The sequence below is a fragment of the Rhinatrema bivittatum genome, chromosome 9 (assembly GCF_901001135.1).
Source record: "Rhinatrema bivittatum chromosome 9, aRhiBiv1.1, whole genome shotgun sequence".
Taxonomy (NCBI): Eukaryota; Metazoa; Chordata; class Amphibia; order Gymnophiona; family Rhinatrematidae; genus Rhinatrema; species Rhinatrema bivittatum.
This window is the reverse complement of record NC_042623.1, coordinates 63672531-63692290: the sequence shown is the minus strand read 5'-3', so window position 1 is coordinate 63692290 and position 19760 is coordinate 63672531. Positions and strand designations below refer to the sequence as shown.

The 19760-nt window shown below is 42.6% G+C and overlaps 1 protein-coding gene across 4 annotated transcripts in view; it reads right to left on the bottom strand.

Annotated features, from left to right (window-relative positions):
- GRAMD4 (GRAM domain containing 4) overlaps positions 1-19760 on the bottom strand; it is a 210480-nt gene that overhangs the window by 71487 nt on the left and 119233 nt on the right. For all 4 annotated transcript variants that reach the window (XM_029617381.1, XM_029617380.1, XM_029617382.1 and 1 more), the window contains exon 5: positions 3473-3531. In XM_029617381.1, coding sequence (XP_029473241.1) covers positions 3473-3531 — 59 coding nt within the window. The remainder of the gene's footprint in view (positions 1-3472; positions 3532-19760) is intronic.

The window sequence follows — 19760 nt, the reverse complement described above, 5'->3', positions numbered from 1 at the left end:
AGAAAGTCAAAGTGTACATTGTCAGCAAAACGTTCTTGCTCTGCTTCATAGTCCAATGGCCATGCAGGGAACCGATTTCTTTTGCAACATATCACATCAGAGTGGTTGCCAACAGGACAGTTATGTAAGAGATAGGTAGATGAAGAACTAACACACCCAACACTTTTTTCCCCCTCTGCATGAACAAAGACTAGTTAGGAGTTAAAAACTATTTATAAAATTTGAGCACCATAATAAAAGAAAAAAATAAGGAGAAAGGTTCATTTTTTTCACTTTTTTTTTCCTGTTTATTTTGGGTTTCTTTTCTTTGCCTTTATCTTTCCTCCCAGGCACTCCCATCTTCTCTTCCCCCACCGGCAGCCATTGTTGACTCCCCAACAGCAGCAAACCTTTCCTCCCGGCCCTGGTCAGTCAATGCCACAACGCTCCTTCTCATTACCCGGGACCCATCAGCTCTTGCAGCTTTGTCTACTCAGCCCTCTCAGAAAGCTCCCTCACCAGCATCCCTTTTGTCAGGCAACAGAAGCCCAAATTTTAGGCATTTTGCCCAAAACGTCTCCAGCCTTAGCGATATTCTGTTGTGGAAGTTTGGAAACTAAATAGGACAGATCTCTGACATCTTAGCGCCAGCCAGAGAGGACTGAAGATTGATAGCTATTAAACGTGAACTAAGAATATGACAATGACCCAGACTGTATTCAGGATTGGTGGTTTCCTGCAGGTGATTGTATAGCTCAAGGGTGAACACTAGCGCTGCTAGATAAAGGATGAGGGATGTAAAAAAACAGAAAGCTTCTCCAGACAAAAGGAACATGAGAAGGCAAATGGTATAAAATATTCAGTAGACAAACAACTGAACTGTGTGCCTGGCAAGCTCCTGAGGCTCATGGGTAACTCCTCTTCTCCTGGACCATGTATCAGCTGGTGAAGGTCACAACCTCCCCTTCTCTCCAGCTGTCATTGGGTACTGACAACGCTGATTATTCCCACCTTCCTTTGAGAACTGCTAAGTAGGTCAGATGCACCAAGAATGCCACCAGATTATAACTGTAGGCATGTTTCTTAACTATAACAATAGTAAAGCAAGCAGCAGTTCAGTTAGAGATGAAGAGCTGTAAAAATCCTATTATTCTATGCACTCAGTACTAAAATATTAAATCTATTTTGTAACGATATTTTGTCAGGCTACTGAGCCTGCACTTTACAGAAATGCAGCAATCTCTCTCCTTACGTTAATAGAAGACCACGTGGCCCCTCCCCTCATGAGCACCATATCCAACTCCAAACACTTCAAAAAATCCTAAAAACACATTTATTTCAATCTGCTTTCCATATATCACACACTAAATAACATAACTACTTCTCCATCACACAGGGCACAACATTATTATATATTGATTTATTTTTATGTAAACTATTGTTTTTAGATTTTTTATTTTTATTGTATATTTTTGTAATTTTGAGCTTTTATAATTTGATAATTTTTATGTTTCTTTTAAATTTAAATCTTTATTTACATTTGTTTTTTTATTTAGTTATGTAAACCGTTTTGATTAAACACTGTTTGTAAAGACGGTATACAAACACTTTTAAATAAAATAAATAAATAGAAAGAAATGCCACAGCTGGGTGTGACAGACTCATACAGGAGAGAGCAGCACAGAAAAGAGGGAAGGTGCAACAGAAATCCAACATGGGAGCAATCACACTAAAAGGGACACATGCAATGAAGGCACTGGAAAATCGGGAGGGGGAGGTAAGAAGATGACTATTTTACAACAGGCAACCATAAAATCAGCACAAGTTTAGATTTTCTAGGCCATAATACAGTTCTTGAGATTAAATTTGCTCTGATTTAAAAAGAGAAAAAAATTAGAAAGGGGAACACATATTTGCTCTCACTCAGAAGCCTTCTGATAGCATTTTGAGACCAAGCTCCTGTTCTTGTATATAACATTTTAAGATGTCACATGGGGTACATGAAACCCACACTTGAGTTACACTCAGTTCAAAGATCTTCTGTGCTGTACAACTGCATGTTTACAACAGCATAAAGGGAGTCAATATATGAATTTGAAAGATAATATGGTAACAATATTAGAACAACTGCTAGCATTGGTTACTCGCTCACAGTATATCTAACGCAACATAATGGTAACATTCAGCAAAGTCTTTTACATTTATTTAACTGAGGGCACATGCCCTGGCTTATTTTGTTTGACTGTTTCCTTTTTATGATTGCCAAGTCTATTCCATGTTACCATTAGCAATGGTTACATGGAATAGACTTAGTTTTTGGGTACTTGCCAGGTTCTTATGGCCTGGATTGGCCACTGTTGGAAACAGGATGCTGGGCTTGATGGACCCTTGGTCTGACCCAGTATGGCATGTTCTTATGTTCTTAAGTGTCAGTAACACCAAACCTTGTAAGGAGGAATGACTGTGTGGTCTTTGCTCAGTTTTCCTTGGTACCCAACTTAGATGAGGACTAGCAGATGGTTCTTTTTGCCGTGATACAATTAATTAGTGATGTGTATCGTTTTTATATATCATATTGGTTCGTACTTCGTTTTTCCCCGCGGTTAACTTCATATTTTCCATGTTTCGGGGGTTTTTTTTCGTATTTCAATAATTGTGTGTTAGTGCGCACTAACATTTTCAGTTAGCACGCACTAACACGAAATTCAAAATGTTCCCGAATTTCGGCAAATTATCGTTCGTTTCAGGGTGCTCCCAAAACAGGACAAATTCTAAAACAAATGCACATCTCTACAATTAATGTAATGGCCTTTTCAGTTTTTTCCCAATTGATTATTTAAATAAACAATCTTGCGGGTTGTGTTTGAAGCAAAATTAATTTTTTATTTACATATTTATTTATTTTTACTAATGGTACTTTTGTTTGAGCTTCCTAAAATCCCTGATTCGTGTTCGAAGATATACAGCATCTTGCTCACCCTAAAGCTCATATTGACTTAGAAAATAGCCACTGCTTTTCTGGCATCAGTAGCATGGGATCTTTTTAGTGTTTGGGTAATTGCCAGGTATTGTAGCCTGGATTGGCCCCTGTTGGAAACAGGATGCTGGGCTTGATGGGCCCTTGGTCTGACCCAGTAGGGCAATTTCTTAAGTTCTTATATGAGTGTGAATGCCAGGAATAGATAGGCCCCATCAGTGGGTGTATGGGGTGGGGGGTAAGGTACAGCAGGGGAGTACAACTGAACCATTCTGGGAGTAAATCAAACTGTTAACACTTGACTGCAAATGTAGTGCATGATCTAACAGCATAAGAACTAAACAGGACCTGGTTGTGCCTCAAAGAGGATTGTAAGTAATCCTCATTGAAGATTCAGGAGAGCTGCCCTAGCATTTCATAAATGTGCGGGGACAAAACAGGAGCATACGACTACAAAACCAGACAAATGAAAAACAAAACAAAAAAAAAGGACTAATTTAAGTAGCAGTAAAATACCTGTTCCATTGACTTGGGTCTGTCCTTTTGCAGGCTGCTGAACTGCAGACTCTTCAGTTCTTTAAAGAGAGACAGAACACACTTAACATCACAACATAAGAAATGACATACTGGGTCACAGTGAAGTACCTCCAACATTCTCCAGATGGAAATCGGACACCAAACCATTCAACCACAGAAACCTTGCTGAACATGCATAAACACAGACACAGTACAATACAATTCTGGTCCTTCATTTTCAGTTTAAACCGATTTTCACCCATAAATTCCCAGGTTTGTCCGAAAGTGACAATTGGTTTAAACAGATTATTACCCTGATTTTAGAATGATTAAAGAGCATCTCCAGAGCTGCAGTCGCAACAACTCAAAGCATCCAGCAACTGCTGGAAGCCAGTGCGGGTCAAAACACCTGCAGTGTTTCAAGTCCCACCGCCCACCAATGAAAGCACTCGCCCTTCACTGCCGCTGATATGCTGTTTCAAATCCCACCTCCTCCTCCCACCAAGCAGCCAAAGTACCTGCTGCTTGGTACCACCAATGCAACATTTGAAGTGGGCCATACCCACCAGAAGCACGTCCCGGCAGGCTCCCTGGCCCTGCACAAAAGCAGAAGTGCAGTGCTGCAGAGTGTAAGACCCTCAGGAAGCTGCTGCTGAAGGAGAAGAAATATCTGCAGCCACCACTAGTAAGGAATAAATGTTGTTGCAATTGAGGGGGAGGGGAAGAGGGAGATCCTTGCTAGGATGCGAGTACAGAAACGGACATGCTAGGCAGGAGATGGGGATAGAAACAGGGATGTTGCTGAATGGAAGAATCTGCTTAATAGGGGAATTTTCAAAGGGACTTCTGTAGCTAAAATAGTGTTGTAACACGCAGAATTGGCCTTTTACAAAGTTGTCTGCCTAATATATGTGGGTGACCTTATGCATGCATGCATGCCATGATCGCACCCAGACTAAATGGAGGTGTTCCTGAAGGCAGAGCTGAGTATAGGTTTGGACTTATGCAAATACTTTTTGGACTTTAAAAAGCATGAGCATAAATGTTCATGGAAAATGTACACAAATGTTTTAATAGGTATAGCTTGTTCAGGTAGATCTGGTGGGATAATTATCACAATGGTTTTGTGAGTGTGTAATCCGCTTGGAAAACTGTGTAACTTGTGTGTGTTGTTGCTAATTTCCTGATGTAGGCGTTTGGAATATTTGCCACAGATTTTCTCTCTTGCCGCAACCCATGGGAAACAGACTATCCACCCTGTCCTATCCTCCAAATGTTGCTGCTATTGATTTCTTAAAGCCATCTTTCCTGATCTAATTGCCACTTTCCCTCAGTTGTTGGTCTCCTCCAGCCTTCCCCCTCTGCTGCTCATACCCTCATCTCCCACTTCCAAGTTGCTGGTCATCTCTTTTCCCCTTCTGCCTCCCTGCCAAGTTGATTTTCTGCCCTCCAGTGGTCAATGGCAGCTTGAACCCTTCTGGCCAACCTGATTTTGCCGACTATGGGCCTTGCCGTGCTGGTTGGGAAATCACAATCCTGGATTACATGTATGCCAACCTGTAATATGTATATGCAATCCTGCCCTATCGTGTAGAACTAGCACAAGTTAAGATGCCTTTCCATACTAAAGATCAGAGTATTCAAATGTCTGCAAACGAGGCATAATCCCAATGGAAACAACCAAGGGTCTATGTAAGAAACTAACCTTCTGAATCATCAGGTTCACTAACACAAAGCAAGGAATCTTTTAGTAATCCCAAAAGGAAAGGGAATTTAGCTCAGAGTATTCAAATGACTGCAGGGCAACAGCTAAGAACCGAATAAGCTAGATCTGTGAAAGGTATTTGTATTGTACATCAGCTTGCCAAAGAAACCCGCGCTGGCACAGCACAAAGAACTCCAGCACAAAGGAGAGATTACTTATGCCTCACAAGCTTCTCTACTGTACAGTCTAATCAGCTGACCAATATAGTGGACTGCGTCATGTAGAGACACTGCAAGAGACATAGGGTAATTCAAACAAAAGCATCATTTATTGTTCCAAAAAGTTGCAATTTCCTCTTAGTGTGGCCAAAATTAAAGCAGCTGGATCAGGGACAAGTTTTATTTTTAAGAACTTGTCAAGGTCCACTTCTCTGTCACTCTGATTTATAATGAAGTGCTATCAGTTTATAATCTCTATTAGAAGTTCCTCCTGCTTAAATACTCCCATTATTCTGAATCAGAGACATTGGGATGTTGCTGTATTGAAGCTCACCAGAATGTAGGAAAACATCTTACTAATATATTGGAAATACCGATGTAAACACAGACAACTGCAGCACAAACTCTAGAAAAAAAGGAGAGTGGCTGTACTAAAAGGTCACTTCTAATTTGAAAAAATAATTGTAAACGTTTGCAAAACCAAATGAGGATGCAACAGAGATGAGAAAGCAACAGGTTGGAATTTTGAAGGCTGATATTTTCAAGACCCTAGCTAGAGCAAAACTACACCCTGGCCAAGAGAATGAACAAGAGCTGGCAATGAAGAATGCACCACTTGTATGAGACTCTTAACGGTACTCAAATGACCCTAAGGAGAAGAGACTCAAAAGAACATGCAACAAATCTCTGTACTCCAGCTCAGCTTTCCCAATTCTTTGGAAATAAACAGATGGTGAGAGTCGGGCCCACATGAAGATTAAAAAACAAACAAAAAAAAACAACACTTTGATGGTTTTTTTGAATGCCCTCTCCTTTTCAGTCTGAAAAGTAAACAAAGCCACTTGTGCTTAGAGGCAGGTCCCTCTTGGGGGAAGATGAGTGACTTACTGTTGCCAACTGGTTCCAGATTTTCAGGACAAGCTGATTCAGTCCTGGTTTTACTCCACTGCATGCAGAGATTTTTAGTCTGGTCTTTCTTAGGAAGTGCAATATGAAAAGCAGAACTACAAGTTTCAGCATGCAATGGGGTAAAAGCAGGACTGGGTCGACCATTCCTGAAAATATGGAGCCAGCTGGCAACTCTAGGGGGAATCAAGGTAACTGCCCTGGGCCCTGAGCTTTGAAGGACCGTGCTCTGACATCACTACCTGTTCTTGAGCTTTGGCAGGGCAGCAGTTGTAACAGCAGCAGTGACTGAGATATCAGGTACAGTGGCAGACAGTCCAGGGAGGGGGTGGGGCTCACCTTTCCTTAATGCTGCCTTTCAATCTGTCAGGGGCCAATCCAGGAGATATGCTCCAGGTCACATACCCCCAGGCTCAGCTCTGCTTAGAAGCTTTATTAAATAAATGGCAGTAAGTTTATTTACACCATTATTCCACCCTTCTGAGACATACCCAGGGTGGAAAACAATCAGATGCAGGAAGTCTAGAAAGGCAAGTTTTAGCAATGTACCTGGAAGTTTCAAAGTTGCTTACCTATAACAGGTGTTCTCAGAGGAAAGCAGGATGTCAGTCCTCACACATGGGTGACATCATCTGATGGAGTCTGGCATGGAAAACTTGTGTCAAAATTTCTAGAACTTTGACTTAGTTTCAACGAGCATGACTGAAGATACCCTGCACAGCCATGCAGGGTATCTTCAGTCATAGCTAAATAAAATAAGCCATGAAGTGGAGACCCAACTCCATGGGGAGGTGGGCAGGTCTCATGAGGACTGTCCTCAAAGAATACCTATTATAGGTAAGCAACTCTGCTTTCTCAGAGGACAAGTGCTCACACATGGTTGAATCCCTAGCTACAGGTGCCCCCTCCTCAAAAAAGGGGACACCTGTAGCCAGGCCCTGGGGGGTGGGGGGGAGAACAGGTTTGAGGTGAAGAACCCAACTAAGTTCCAGAGGACAGACTGGCCAAATCTACTGTCACGTCAGCCATCCTGTTCAAACAGTAGTGTGATGTGAATGAATAAATGGAACCCCACCTCACAGTCTTGCATTTCTCCTTCATGGGGACTGATCACAAGTGGGCCACAGACACTGCCATGTCTCAGACAGAATAAGCTTCGGCATTACCCATGAGAATGCATGAGCATAATAGGAGATGCAATCTGCTAGTCAACTGGATAGCATTTGTTTGGCAACTGTGATTGTCAGCTTTCTCTGATCAAAGGAAGCAAAAAGCTAGGTGGACTTCCTATGGGCTTCTGTCTGTTCCAGATAGAAGGCTACAGCTTTCTTGCAGTCCAAACCGGGCATGGCTTGCTCACCTTGGTGAACATGAGGCCTGGGGAAAAATGTTGGAAGGATGATAGACTTGTTAAGATGGAAATCAGACACCATCTTAGTCAGAAACTTAGGAAGCATATGCAAGACCACCCCTATTATGGAAAAACTTAGTATAAGGTGGATAAGCCATTAAGGCCTGAAGCTCTCTGACCCTGTGAGCTGAAGTGATTGCTACCAAAAACACAACCTTCCAGGTCAGGTACCTTCAGTAAGAATGCAGTAGCTCAAAAGGGAGCTTTCATCAGTTGAGTCAAAACCACGAAGTCGCAAATCACAGAAGTTCTTAGGGGAGGCTTCAAATGAAGCAGACCCTGCATGAAATGAACAAGTAAAGGCTGTACAACTAATAGCTGTACAAAGATGGGCTTACCTTCTACATGGTGATGATATGCACCATTCGTATTAAGATGGAATCTTACTGAGTTGGTCTTAAGACCAGCATTGGAGAGATGTAGAAGGTAGTCCAGCAGTTCTTGTGTTGACCAGGAGAAAGGGTCTAGGGCCTTCCGCTCATATCAAGAAGCAAACCTCCTCCACTTCAGTCCGTTGGACTTCCGGGTGGGAGACTTTCAGGAAGCTAAGAGGACATGAGAGACATCATCGGAAAGATCAAGGAGTTGCAGAATCAGGCTCTCAACATCCAAGCTGTGCGTGTGAGGACTCGGAGGTTGGGATGCTGCAACCTGCCTTGATTGTGAGAGATAGGACTTGGGGATGTCCCCAATCTGATCGGTTTCCAGATAGACATCTCCTGGAGGAGTAGAAACCAAATCTGTGTGGCTTAACTGGGTGATATGAGAATCATAGCCCCCTTGTCCTCTTTAAGCTTCAGGAAAGACTTCCCTATCAGTGGAACTTAAGGATACAGCAGTTCCCTGGTCCAATGAAAGGCAAAGGCATCCAAGGCTAACTTGCTGCATGCCCTGTTCTAGGGAGCCGTGAACAGGTCCACCTCTGGGTTCCGCCAGAGGTGTAAGATCCAATTCGTTATCCCCTGGTACAGGGACCATTCATGTAAAGGCAGACTCAGAATGTCTGCCACCCCATTTACAGCCCAGCCAGGTATGTGGCCCCGAGTACCATTCCTTGAGAAAGAGCCTAGGTCCACAACAGACCAACCTCGTGATATGGGATGTAAGATCCTGTACCTCTCTGCTTGTAAAACATTGCTACCTGCTTATCGGTCCAGACCTGTACAGCTTTACTGGTCAGCCGATCTCTGAAAGACAATAGCGTGTACTGGATCAGCCAGAGCTCCAGAAAGTTTAGGTACTCATGTTCCCAGACAGACCAAGAGACCTGAATGTGGAGCCCATCCACATGAGCTCCACAACCCAAGTTGGATGCATCTGTAGTTAGGACAATTTATACCAGAGAAATTTGGAAAGGAATTACTTGGACCAAATTGGAATTGATTTGCCACCAGGATAGAGTCTCCCAAAGTAATGGAGTAACTTGGATGAAATCCTTGAGGTCTTGAATGGCCTGAAGGCAGTGACACCTCAGAGTCCATTGGGCTTTTCACATGAATAGTTGTGCCATGGGAGTGACATGAACTGTTGCAGCCATGTGGCCCAACAACTTCAACATGTGCCAAGCTAATGCCTACTGACTCTCTTGGATCTCTGACATACTAGCCATCAGAATGACATACCATTGCTGAGGTAGGAAGGCTCTCACCACCATGGCTAGGCATTTTGTAACAATGGGTGGGACTGATGCAAGTCCGAATGGCAGAACACAATACTGGAGGTGCAGGTTTCCCACCATGAATCTGAGATACTTCCAATGTGTGGGGAAGATCTCAATATGAGTGTAGGCGTCCTTTATATCAAGAGAGCATAGCCAGTCCCTTTTTGGAGAAAAGGTATAAAGGTGCCCAGGAAAATCTTGAACTTTTCCTTTTTTTTAAATTTGTTCAAGGCCCTTAGCTCTAGCATGGGACAGAGTTTTCTGGTTTTCTTTGAAATCAGGAAGTAAAATCCCATCCTTCTTTGCCCTAGTGGTATAGGCTTGACTGCTCTGGCCATTAAGAGGAAGGACAGCTCTAATAATAATACCTACTTATGATCTACAAAGACCTCAATATGGGCTTCGGGGGCTATTTGGAGGGATACTTAATAGATTCAATTTGTACCCTCTGTGAACAATGCCAAGGACCCATTGTTCTGAGGTTACACTGGACCACCAGTTTGTGTAAAACCGTAGCCCTCCTCTGACCGGAAGGCCCTACAGCACGGGTACCTGGATCTTAGCCATGCTTTCCATGATCTAGTCAAAACCCCTGGGATGCTGACTGAGACAGCTGCGTACAGAATAGAGAGGGTGGAGGATATTATCTCCTCTGGTGGAAGAAAGACTTCCTCTGTCCAAGTCTCAGAGAGTGGCTGTGGAGAGCTGCTGAAGAGTTGCACAGTGGTCACGAATGTGCTACAGCATCCTTTACTCAATCTCCAAAGAGATTCTCTCCAGTGCATGGCACATCAACGAGTCGCTCCTACACTTCTGGACAGAAATCAGAGGCTTGCAGCCAGGTGAAGCTACAGGTTCAGATGCCTATGGCAGAGACTCGATACCACCTCAAACACATCGTAGGTCGAACAGACCCCATTATCTCCACACTCCAGGCCTTTCGTCAACAGTAACTGGACAGTATTTTGCTGCTTCTGAGGAAGCTGGACTGCCATCTCCTGCACCTGCTTCAGGATGCTCCACATATACTAGCCCATAAAGAACTGGTATGCTATTATGTGGGCAATAAGCAATGCTTCCTGAAAAACCTTCCTCCCCAGGGTGTCCTTGGTCCTAGGATCTCTCCCAGGGGCACAGAGGAGTGGGTCCCAGAACACTTGGCCTTCTTGAGGAAGGATTTGACCACAACTGGTTGATATAAGAACAAAAAAGAAACATAAGAACATGCCATACCGGGTCAGACCAAAGATCCTTCAAGCCCAGCATTCTGTTTCCAACAGTGGCCAATCCAGGCCATAAGAACCTGGCAAGTACCCAAAAAAAGTACCTGGCAAGTACCTGACACTTTTCAAATCCGTGAGCTTTTTGGATGAGGTGTACGGTGTCCACCCTCTTGTTGACTGAAGCCACCATAATGGGGTTCTCCCACATCCTCAACAGTAAATCTTGAAGGATTTTGTGAACTGGGATTGCCACAATCTCCTTAAGAGGCTCCATGTACCGGAGAATGTCAAGCATCTTGTGCCTGGTCTCCAAATGAAATGGGATGGCCTCCGCTATTAACCTAATAAATCATGCAAAGGAGAGGTCCTCCAGAGGGGACTTCCTTCTATCAGGTGGAATAGAGGGATCAGAGGGGGACACTATCTGATGCCTCGTCATCCAAAACATTGTTTAAGCCTCCACATCCTCAGCAATATTTAGATTCTTCCCAATGAGACCAGCAGGGGAGAGATCCCAGAGCACTTGCTCCTCAGCCAGAGTTATGACGACCGAAGCAGCTGACTGATGGGGCTTGAATCCCGAGGCCTCCCATTCCCTTGGGGGAGCTTCCTCCTCTAAGGAATCTGGGATGACCATTGGAATGGCTGGCACTGACTCCAATGCCTCTCTGGGCATCTGTGCTGTTGCAGGAACAGTAAAGCACCAATGAGTGCCTGCAAGGAGTCCAGTAGTGGCTAAAGGAAGGTCAGTGCCATCAGTGCTTCTCCTCAGAGGTCTTGCAGCACCTCGAGGAAGGGCGGTGCTGTCGGTGCTCCTGCACCAAGGCCTTGCAGAGTCAACACTGACTAGGAGGCAGAAGGTGTGGCCATGTTCTCTTCAGAACAAAGAGAAGAATCAGTGGCTGACATCAAGACCGGTGGAGACCGTGGCGAACCACCAGGTCACTTGAAGGATGAGCTCTTCTCACCATGGGGGTTTCTCAGATGAAGTCGGACTATCCCCATGCTTGGCACCATAAATCGGCAGAGACCAATGCCCATGCTTTTTTGGCTTCCCTCAATGCTCAACATGGGTCTTCCCTAGTGCAGAGATCAAAGAGAAGGAACCACATGCTTTTTTGACCAAGAGTAGCTGGGACAATGATGGTCCATCTCCAGAGACCCTACCGGCCATTAACCCAATGTATATCGGTGCGGCTCCATGACACTTTGATGCCGATGCCTCAGACGCATCAATTTTATGGTGCTCAAAGAGACGGTCCACAATCTCCAGACAGGATCGGCAACCTCTGGGGGTCATCTGGGTGCATTTGCGGCAACCCCAGACATCATGCAATGCCCCCAAGTAGAAGACACATCTATCATGGGGATCCGTGAGACATGGTTCTCATGGAACCCAGACAGTCAGTTCGAAACAAAAGGCACGTTAAAATCGAACTCTTTGGTGGCTACCTATCGATGGCTGGTGGGCACTGACTGTACTGCTGCCCAGGGGAAATGACTACAAAAGGAAACTTGTTTAAAAAAAAAAAAAAAAACCCAACTACTGAAAAACCCACCTAGAGATTCTAAGAGGAGAATAGCGGGATCCCAAGATGACCAGGCAAGGAAACTTAGCGAAAATGAGAAAAATCCAAAACTGAGAGGTGAACAAAGAAAGGGAGAAAGAAAAAAAAGACCATGACTATCAGAAAGAAAGACTGAAGGGACCCCACATAGCTGCATGACATAATGCATGCTCAAGCATGCTCAATGAGGCTAAATCAAAGTTCTAGAAATTTTGATGATATCACCCATGTGCAAGAACTGCCATCCTGCTTGTCCTTTGAGAATAGCATTTTTCTATGGTTAGAAAATAAGGCAAAATATTGTGACTTGTTCCAATACACTGCTACAACACAATATTCTCCTTGTATTTGGCTAGAGACCATTTTACAATACATTTGACCAGCATTAAATTTTATTATATATTATATTATACCATGAGCCCAGACATGGATATTAGATTTACCCTAATATGGGACGTGCAGGCAAATACACAGAATATCGCTTCAGCTACTGTTCTGTGTATGACAGTTCACAGCACAAGAGGTTTGATTTTTAAGTTAGATGCAATCAAAACTCAGTTATGCCACTGTCAAAAATCAGAGTTAAAGCTGATGAAACTTCCAAGTAGCGTTAAAGCCAAACTGGATCCCAAGATTTTACAAGGAACACTGCAAACTATGCCACCACTCACCATAACACGCAAACAAGAAAGATCTATTAAAACAAAACAAATAAAAAAAACCTTCACCTTTGCAGCTTTAAGAACATTTGTGCACACTTTTATTATGATTTTAATTTTATTTTCAACTGGAGGGAGAAGAAGCTGAGGGGAAATGATTATTATAAGAAGTCATGGCAGATAGCAATGAAGCTCTACAATAATAATATGGCTGGAATACATCTAATGTAGAACCCTCTCTCCCCAAGAAATCTATTACACTGTCAGACATGCAGCAGCATCTGGGCTTTCACTAACAAGATGTCAGAGAAAGTGAAGTGTTGCTTCAACAGTAAAATCTCAGGAAAAACCTCAGAGACAGGCCAATTAAGCCCATCAGGACCTGGAATGATCAATTAGTGCATTAAGGCTGGCTCAGAAAAGGACTCCATTGCCAATACAAGAGCACATTACCTATGCAAATAGGGTCAGATCTCAGCCTGTTTCTTTGCTCTATTACCTCCTCTACCCTTCTGGTCTTTTCAAATCAGATTTTTACTGTCTTTTTAGAGCAGGGCTTCACAAATCTGTCCTAGGGAATTTCCCAGGATATCCGCAATAAAAGTGCCTGAGAAAAATTAGCATACATTACAAGTTTACCTCATGAATATTCATGATCAGATGTATAACTAGAACAGAAGCCCAGTTTCCAAGCTGCAGATGAGCATGTTATGGGGTGGACCCCATTTTTCCCCATCTCTTTCCATTTCTGAAATATTTATTACTTGCTTCCCATAGGACAGTGGGGCGTTTGGTGAGGATCAGTAATAGCAGCACCCCGATTTCCAACAGAGTAGCTAAGTCAGAAGAACCCAAGAAGCAAAGCGGAAGCTGATCCAGTTGGCTGTATAGCAGTAGAAACAAAGAGAATCAGTAGTTGGAAAAGCCCTTTATTTGATAATGCCCAACTCTGGCCGAGTTTCGCTCTCTTACATAGAGCTGCCTCAGGGGCAATCAATTAAGGCAGGACTGATACCTGCAAGGCCAATGTCACAATAGCATATGTAAGCTCATCTAATACCTGTCACATTTCGGAATGCTGCTTTCTCAGAGCAGTTTTTATAAAAACAACCTCAACTGAGAAATGCTGATTTAGTGCATTCAGCGTGGCTGTGAAAAGTACCAATTGTAGTTTGTCTTAACCGATTGTGTCCGCAGTCATCAATAATAATCCAAACGAGGTCTGTAGTCAACGCTGTCAACTAACAAACATTCGCATAAGACAAACTACAATTGGTACTTTTCACAGCCACACTGAATGCACTGAATCAGCATTTCTCAGTTGAGGTTGTTTTTATAAAAACTGCTCTGAGAAAGCAGCATTCCGAAATGTGACAGGTATTAGATGAGCTTACATATGCTATTGTGACATTGGCCTTGCAGGTATCAGTCCTGCCTTAATTGACTGCCCCTGAGGCAGCTCTATGTAAGAGAGCGAAACTCAGCCAGAGTCGGGCATTATCAAATAAAGGGCTTTTCCAACTACCAATTCTCTTTAAGTCAGAAGAACTAAATCTCTTAATTGACATCCTCAGGAGTTAAAATACTATTTTTTAAAAATCCACTTTTTTTTCTTTTTAAAGAAAAGGCATAATATAAAAGGAAAATAAATTAAGATTTTAACTGCTTTTTCTTTTTAACTTGCTTTTTCTTTTGCAAGCTTTAAATGTACATCTGTTCTTCCTTACTGTCATCTTTTGTGAGGCTTCAGAGCAGATAATAGTTTATGGGCACCTTAGAATTTACAAATGCATGCCACTCTTGTCATGCCTTTTTGGTTTTAAACTTTAAAAAAAAAAAACAAAAAGACATCCTTGTTCTTTTGGTAAACAGTTGCTGTGATCTTCCTTTGTAATATAAACATGAAATCTAAATGCTTATCAAATCCAACTGCAAAAGGAATGCAAGTGGGTTTGAGGGCTTGTATTAAGTTCCACCTGTCTGGAGAAGCAGCCAAGATGTTAGTAAGCATTTCTAGTTTTAGAGCTTGGCTTTCCAGAAGCTATGCTGCAATGCAACACAAGTTTAAGCTCTACTTTTGCCTACAGTATGAAAATGGCTTGTTCTAACAGCAGCCAGAGAAATTTATTATTTTAAAACAGCTGCTTTACATGAGCATAAGAACATAAGAAATTGCCATTCTGGGTCAGATCAAGGATCCATCAACCCCAGCATCCTGTTTCCAACAGTGTCCAATCCAGGCTAAAAGTACCTGGCAAGTATCCAAACACTAACTAGATCCTATGCTACTGATGCCAGTAATAGCAGTGGTTATTCCCTAAGTCAACTTGATTAATAGCAGTTAATGGATTTCTCAGCCAAGAACTTATCCAAACCTTTTTTAAACCTAGCTACACTAATTTATGCACTAACTACATCCTCTGGCAACAAATTCCAGAGCTTAACTATGCGTTGAGTGAAAAGGAATTTTCTCTAATTAGTTTTAAATGTGCCACATGCTAACGTCATAGAGTACCCCCTTAGTCCTTCTATTATCCGAAAGAGTAAATAACAGATTCACATCTTCTTGTTCAAGACCTCTCATGATCTTAAAGACCTCTATCATATTCCCCCCCCCCCCCCCACCAAAGTCATCTCTTCTCCAGGCTGAACAGCCCTAACCTCTTTAGCCTTTCCTCAAACAAACTCACAGCATGTGATTACTAAATGCAGCAAGTTATTAACACTATAGCTACACTTTAAATATTCTTTCTGGGGCTGGTTAATGATCTACTGGAGGGGGCATGAAGAACGGGTTTGATTTCCAAACTCAGTTAATACTCTTCAGGTTGTCAGAGGCAGCATTTACAACACCCCTAGAAAGGAAGGGGTTCCAGAAGACAGACACCTAGAAAATGGTTTAAGGGCACTCTTGAGTCAGGTTCTGGAGAGAACTGCAATTCTGAAGACTAGGCTAGAGGGGAGATAAAGTGATATTTTAACACACACACACACACACACAAAAAAGAAGTGCTATCTTTCTGGAAAAAATGGTGCTGCTCCTCACATGAGGATGCATATTGTTTGAGAAACTACAGGGCAAATCAGAGGAATAAACTTCACACCGTGATCATAAACAAACAAAAACAACTCTAAACATTAAAATAGAGCAAAATAGTTATATGCATGAACATCAAAAGCATAGATAAAATGCACAAATAATAAATACAGTTGTGCTCATAAATATACATACCCATGGCAGAATTTGTAAGCGGTGTAGAATTTTAAGAAAATATAAGTGATCAGACAAAACACGACTTATTTTTAATGTGTTTCAAATTAAACTATTATGCATTACACAATAGCACAATCATTAAACCATAATAAAGGAAATAAAACAATCATGTTCAAAAGTTTGCATACCCTTGAATGTTTGGGCTGATAATATACATAAGTTGACACACACAGGTTGAGATAGCAATGAACGGTAGGTATCCACACTTGTGCGTTGTTTAATTGTAATTAGTATCAGTGTATAAATAGTCAATGAGTTTCTTAGCTCTTGAGAAACCCTTGTGTATTTCATCCAGAGCTGCACTGACTCTGGTGGTTACTGAAGCATGATGAAAGCAAAAGAACTGTCAAAGAATCTGTGACCAAAAGTAGTTCAACTTTATAAATCAGGAAAAGGATATAAAAAGATATCTAAAGATTTGAAAATGCCAATTGTACTGTTCAAACTCTGATCAAGAAATAGAAAATTATGGGTTCTGTTAATACCAAGCCACAGTCAAGTAGACCAAGAAAGATTTCAGACACAAATGCCAGGAATATTTGTGAGGATGCAAAGAAAAACCCACAAACAACTTCTACTGAAATACAGGCTTCTCTAAAACAAAGTAGTGTGGGTGTTTCAGTATGCACAATAAGGAGATACTTGAACAAAAATGGGCTGCATGCTAGAGTCGCCAGAAAAAGCCATTGCTGCACCAAGCCACAAAACAGCTTGCTTACAAAACACCAAACAGTACCTAGAGAAGCCTGAAAACTTCTGGAGTAAACATTTGGCGTGATGAGACCAAATTTGAACTTTATGGTCACAACTATAAACACTATGTTTGGAGAAGAATCAACATCATCCCTACCGTGAAGCTTGGAGGTGAATATCTGCTGTTTTGGGATGTGTGAACTACAGTGGCACAGGGAATTTAGTCAAAATTGATGGCAGGATGAATGCATCTTATCAGAAAATATTGGAGGAGAAAGCAAAATTGATACCTTGTAATAGGTGTTATCCCAGGACAGCAGGATGTAGTCCTCACACACGGGTGACGTCACTGATGGAGCCCTATTGCGAGAAAACTTTCTGTCAAAGTTTCTAGAAACTTTTAACTGGCACTGTGAGGCCACTGAGCATGCCCAGCATGCCATGATATTCTCTGCCACAGGGGTCTCTCTTCAGTCTCGTATGTAGCAATGAGCTTTAGCAAAAATAAAATAAAAGGTATGAGACCCAACTCCGCGGGGTGGTGGGTGGGTTTCGTGAGGACTACATCCTGCTGTCCTGGGATAACACCTATTACAAGGTAAGCAATTTTGCTTTACCCCAGGACAAGCAGGATGCTAGTCCTCACACATGGGTGATTAGCGAGCTAGAGACTGAGTCATTTTGTAGTGAAGCAACATTGAAGTATTGTTAGTGAAAATGAGGCAGCCGAAGATCACAGCAGGTTGGATGTAGTAGGAGTTGGGATTAAACCGGAAACAAGTTCTTTACGACAGATTGTCCATAGGCTGAATCTTGTCGTCCTTCTTTGTCCAGACAGTAATGAGCTGCAAAGGTGTGAAGAGAACTCCATGTTGCTGCTTTACATATGTCAAGAATTGGCACTGAACGATAGTGTGCTACTGAGGTTGACATTGCTCTTACTGAATGCGCCTTTACTCGCCCTTGGAGAGGAAGGCCTGCTTTTTCATAGCAAAACTGTATGCAATCTGCTAACCAGTTAGATAGAGTATGTTTACCCACTGATTTACCCGGTTTGTTTGGATCATAAGAAACAAACACTTGAGTGGATTGCCTGTGGACTGCAGTGCGGTTTAAGTAAAAAGCCAGCGCACGTTTACAGTCTAAGGTGTATAAGGCTCGTTCTCCTTGATGAGAATGAGGTCTTGGAAAGAATGTGGGTAAAACTATGGATTGGTTCAAGTGGAATTCCGTAACTACTTTGGGAAGGAATTTTGGATGTATTTGGAGAACCACTCTGTCATGAAGGAATTTTGTGTAAGGTGAGTATGTGACAAGTGCTTGTAACTCACTAACCCTTCTAGCTGATGTAATTGCTATTAGGAAGATAGTTTTCCATGTGAGAAATTTAAGATCACAGGAATTCATGGGTTCAAAAGGAGAACGCATGAGTCTTGTTAAAACAACATTCAGGTCCCATTCTGTGGCTGGTGGCCGAATTGGTGGTTTAAGGTGAGTTAAACCTCTCATAAATCTAGTGATGAGAGGTTGCGCGGATATTGGTGCATCTCCCAGCTTGTTATGGTAAGCAGAGATTGCACTTAAATGTACAGTACAGATGAAGTCTGGAGACCAGAGTCTGAAAGGTGGTATAAATAATCTAATAGAGAAGTTGTGGGATAGGAAAAAGCATCAGTACTTTTTTGCTTGCACCACAAAGTAAACATGTTCCATTTCGAAGAATAGTTCTTTCATGTTGAAGGTTTACGTGAAGCTAGAAGCACTTGAGATACATTGGTTGAAAGATTGAGTGGTTGTAATATAAAGCTTTCAACATCCATGCTGTCAGGGACAGGGATTGAAGGTTGGGATGGCGCAACTGACCCTGATCCTGAGTTATGAGATTGGGAGCTACACCTAGGCGAATTGGATCTCTGATTGAGAGGTCTAGAAGTGTGGGAAACCATACTTGTCGAGGCCAATACGGGGCTATGAGTATCATAGACCCCTTGTCCTGTTGTAGCTTCACTAGAGATTTGGTTATAAGCGGTATTGGAGGATACGCGTATAGAAGGCCTGAGTTCCAAGGGCGAGCAAAGGCGTCCTTGGCTGGCTGGTTCTTCTGTTTGTGTACAGAACAAAATCTGTCCACTTTGTGATTCAGGTGTGACGCAAAGAGGTCTATTGTTGGTTGTCCCCAACGTTGAAAGATCCTGGTTGCTATTGAGGGATCCAGGGACCACTCGTGTGGTTGGAATTGACGACTGAGTCGATCCGCCAGTACACTGTGAATGCCTGCCAGATAAGTGGCCCGGAGAAACATTGAGTGTGTTAGGGCCCAAGCCCAAATCTGTGCAGCTTTTTGACAAAGGAGATACGAGCCCATACCTCCCTGCTTGTTGATGTACCACATGGCTACTGTGTTGTCCGTTTGGATCAGAACAGACTTGTGTGAAAGGCAGTCCTTGAACGCATGAAGCGCATAATGTATAGCTCAAAGTTCCAGGAAATTTATTTGAAATGTTGCTTCGAGTTTTGTCCAAGTCCCCTGGGTTTGGAGATTGTTTATGTGAGCTCCCCAACCCAAGGGGAATGTTCTGTAGTTAAAGTGATCTGTGGGGCTGGTTGTTGGAAGGGTAGGCCCTTGCGCAAGTTGTCCTTGTTCGCCCACCATAGTAGAGATGAACGTAGCTGGTGGGTGACTTGAATTGGAGAATGTAGTGGTTGAATGGCTTGGATCCATTGTGATCGTAAAGTCCATTGGGTTACTCTCATGGCGTGCCATGCCATAGGAGTGACATGAACTGTGGAGGCCATGTGGCCTAGTAAGGTTAGAAACTGATGAGCTGTTGCTTGTTTCTTTGAACATAGCGAGTTTGCCAGTAGGGAAAGTGTAGTCGCTCGATCCTCTGGTAGAAAAGCCCTTGAGAGTATGGTGTTCAATTCTGCTCCTATGAATTGAAGCAGGTGAGATGGAGTGAGATGGGACTTT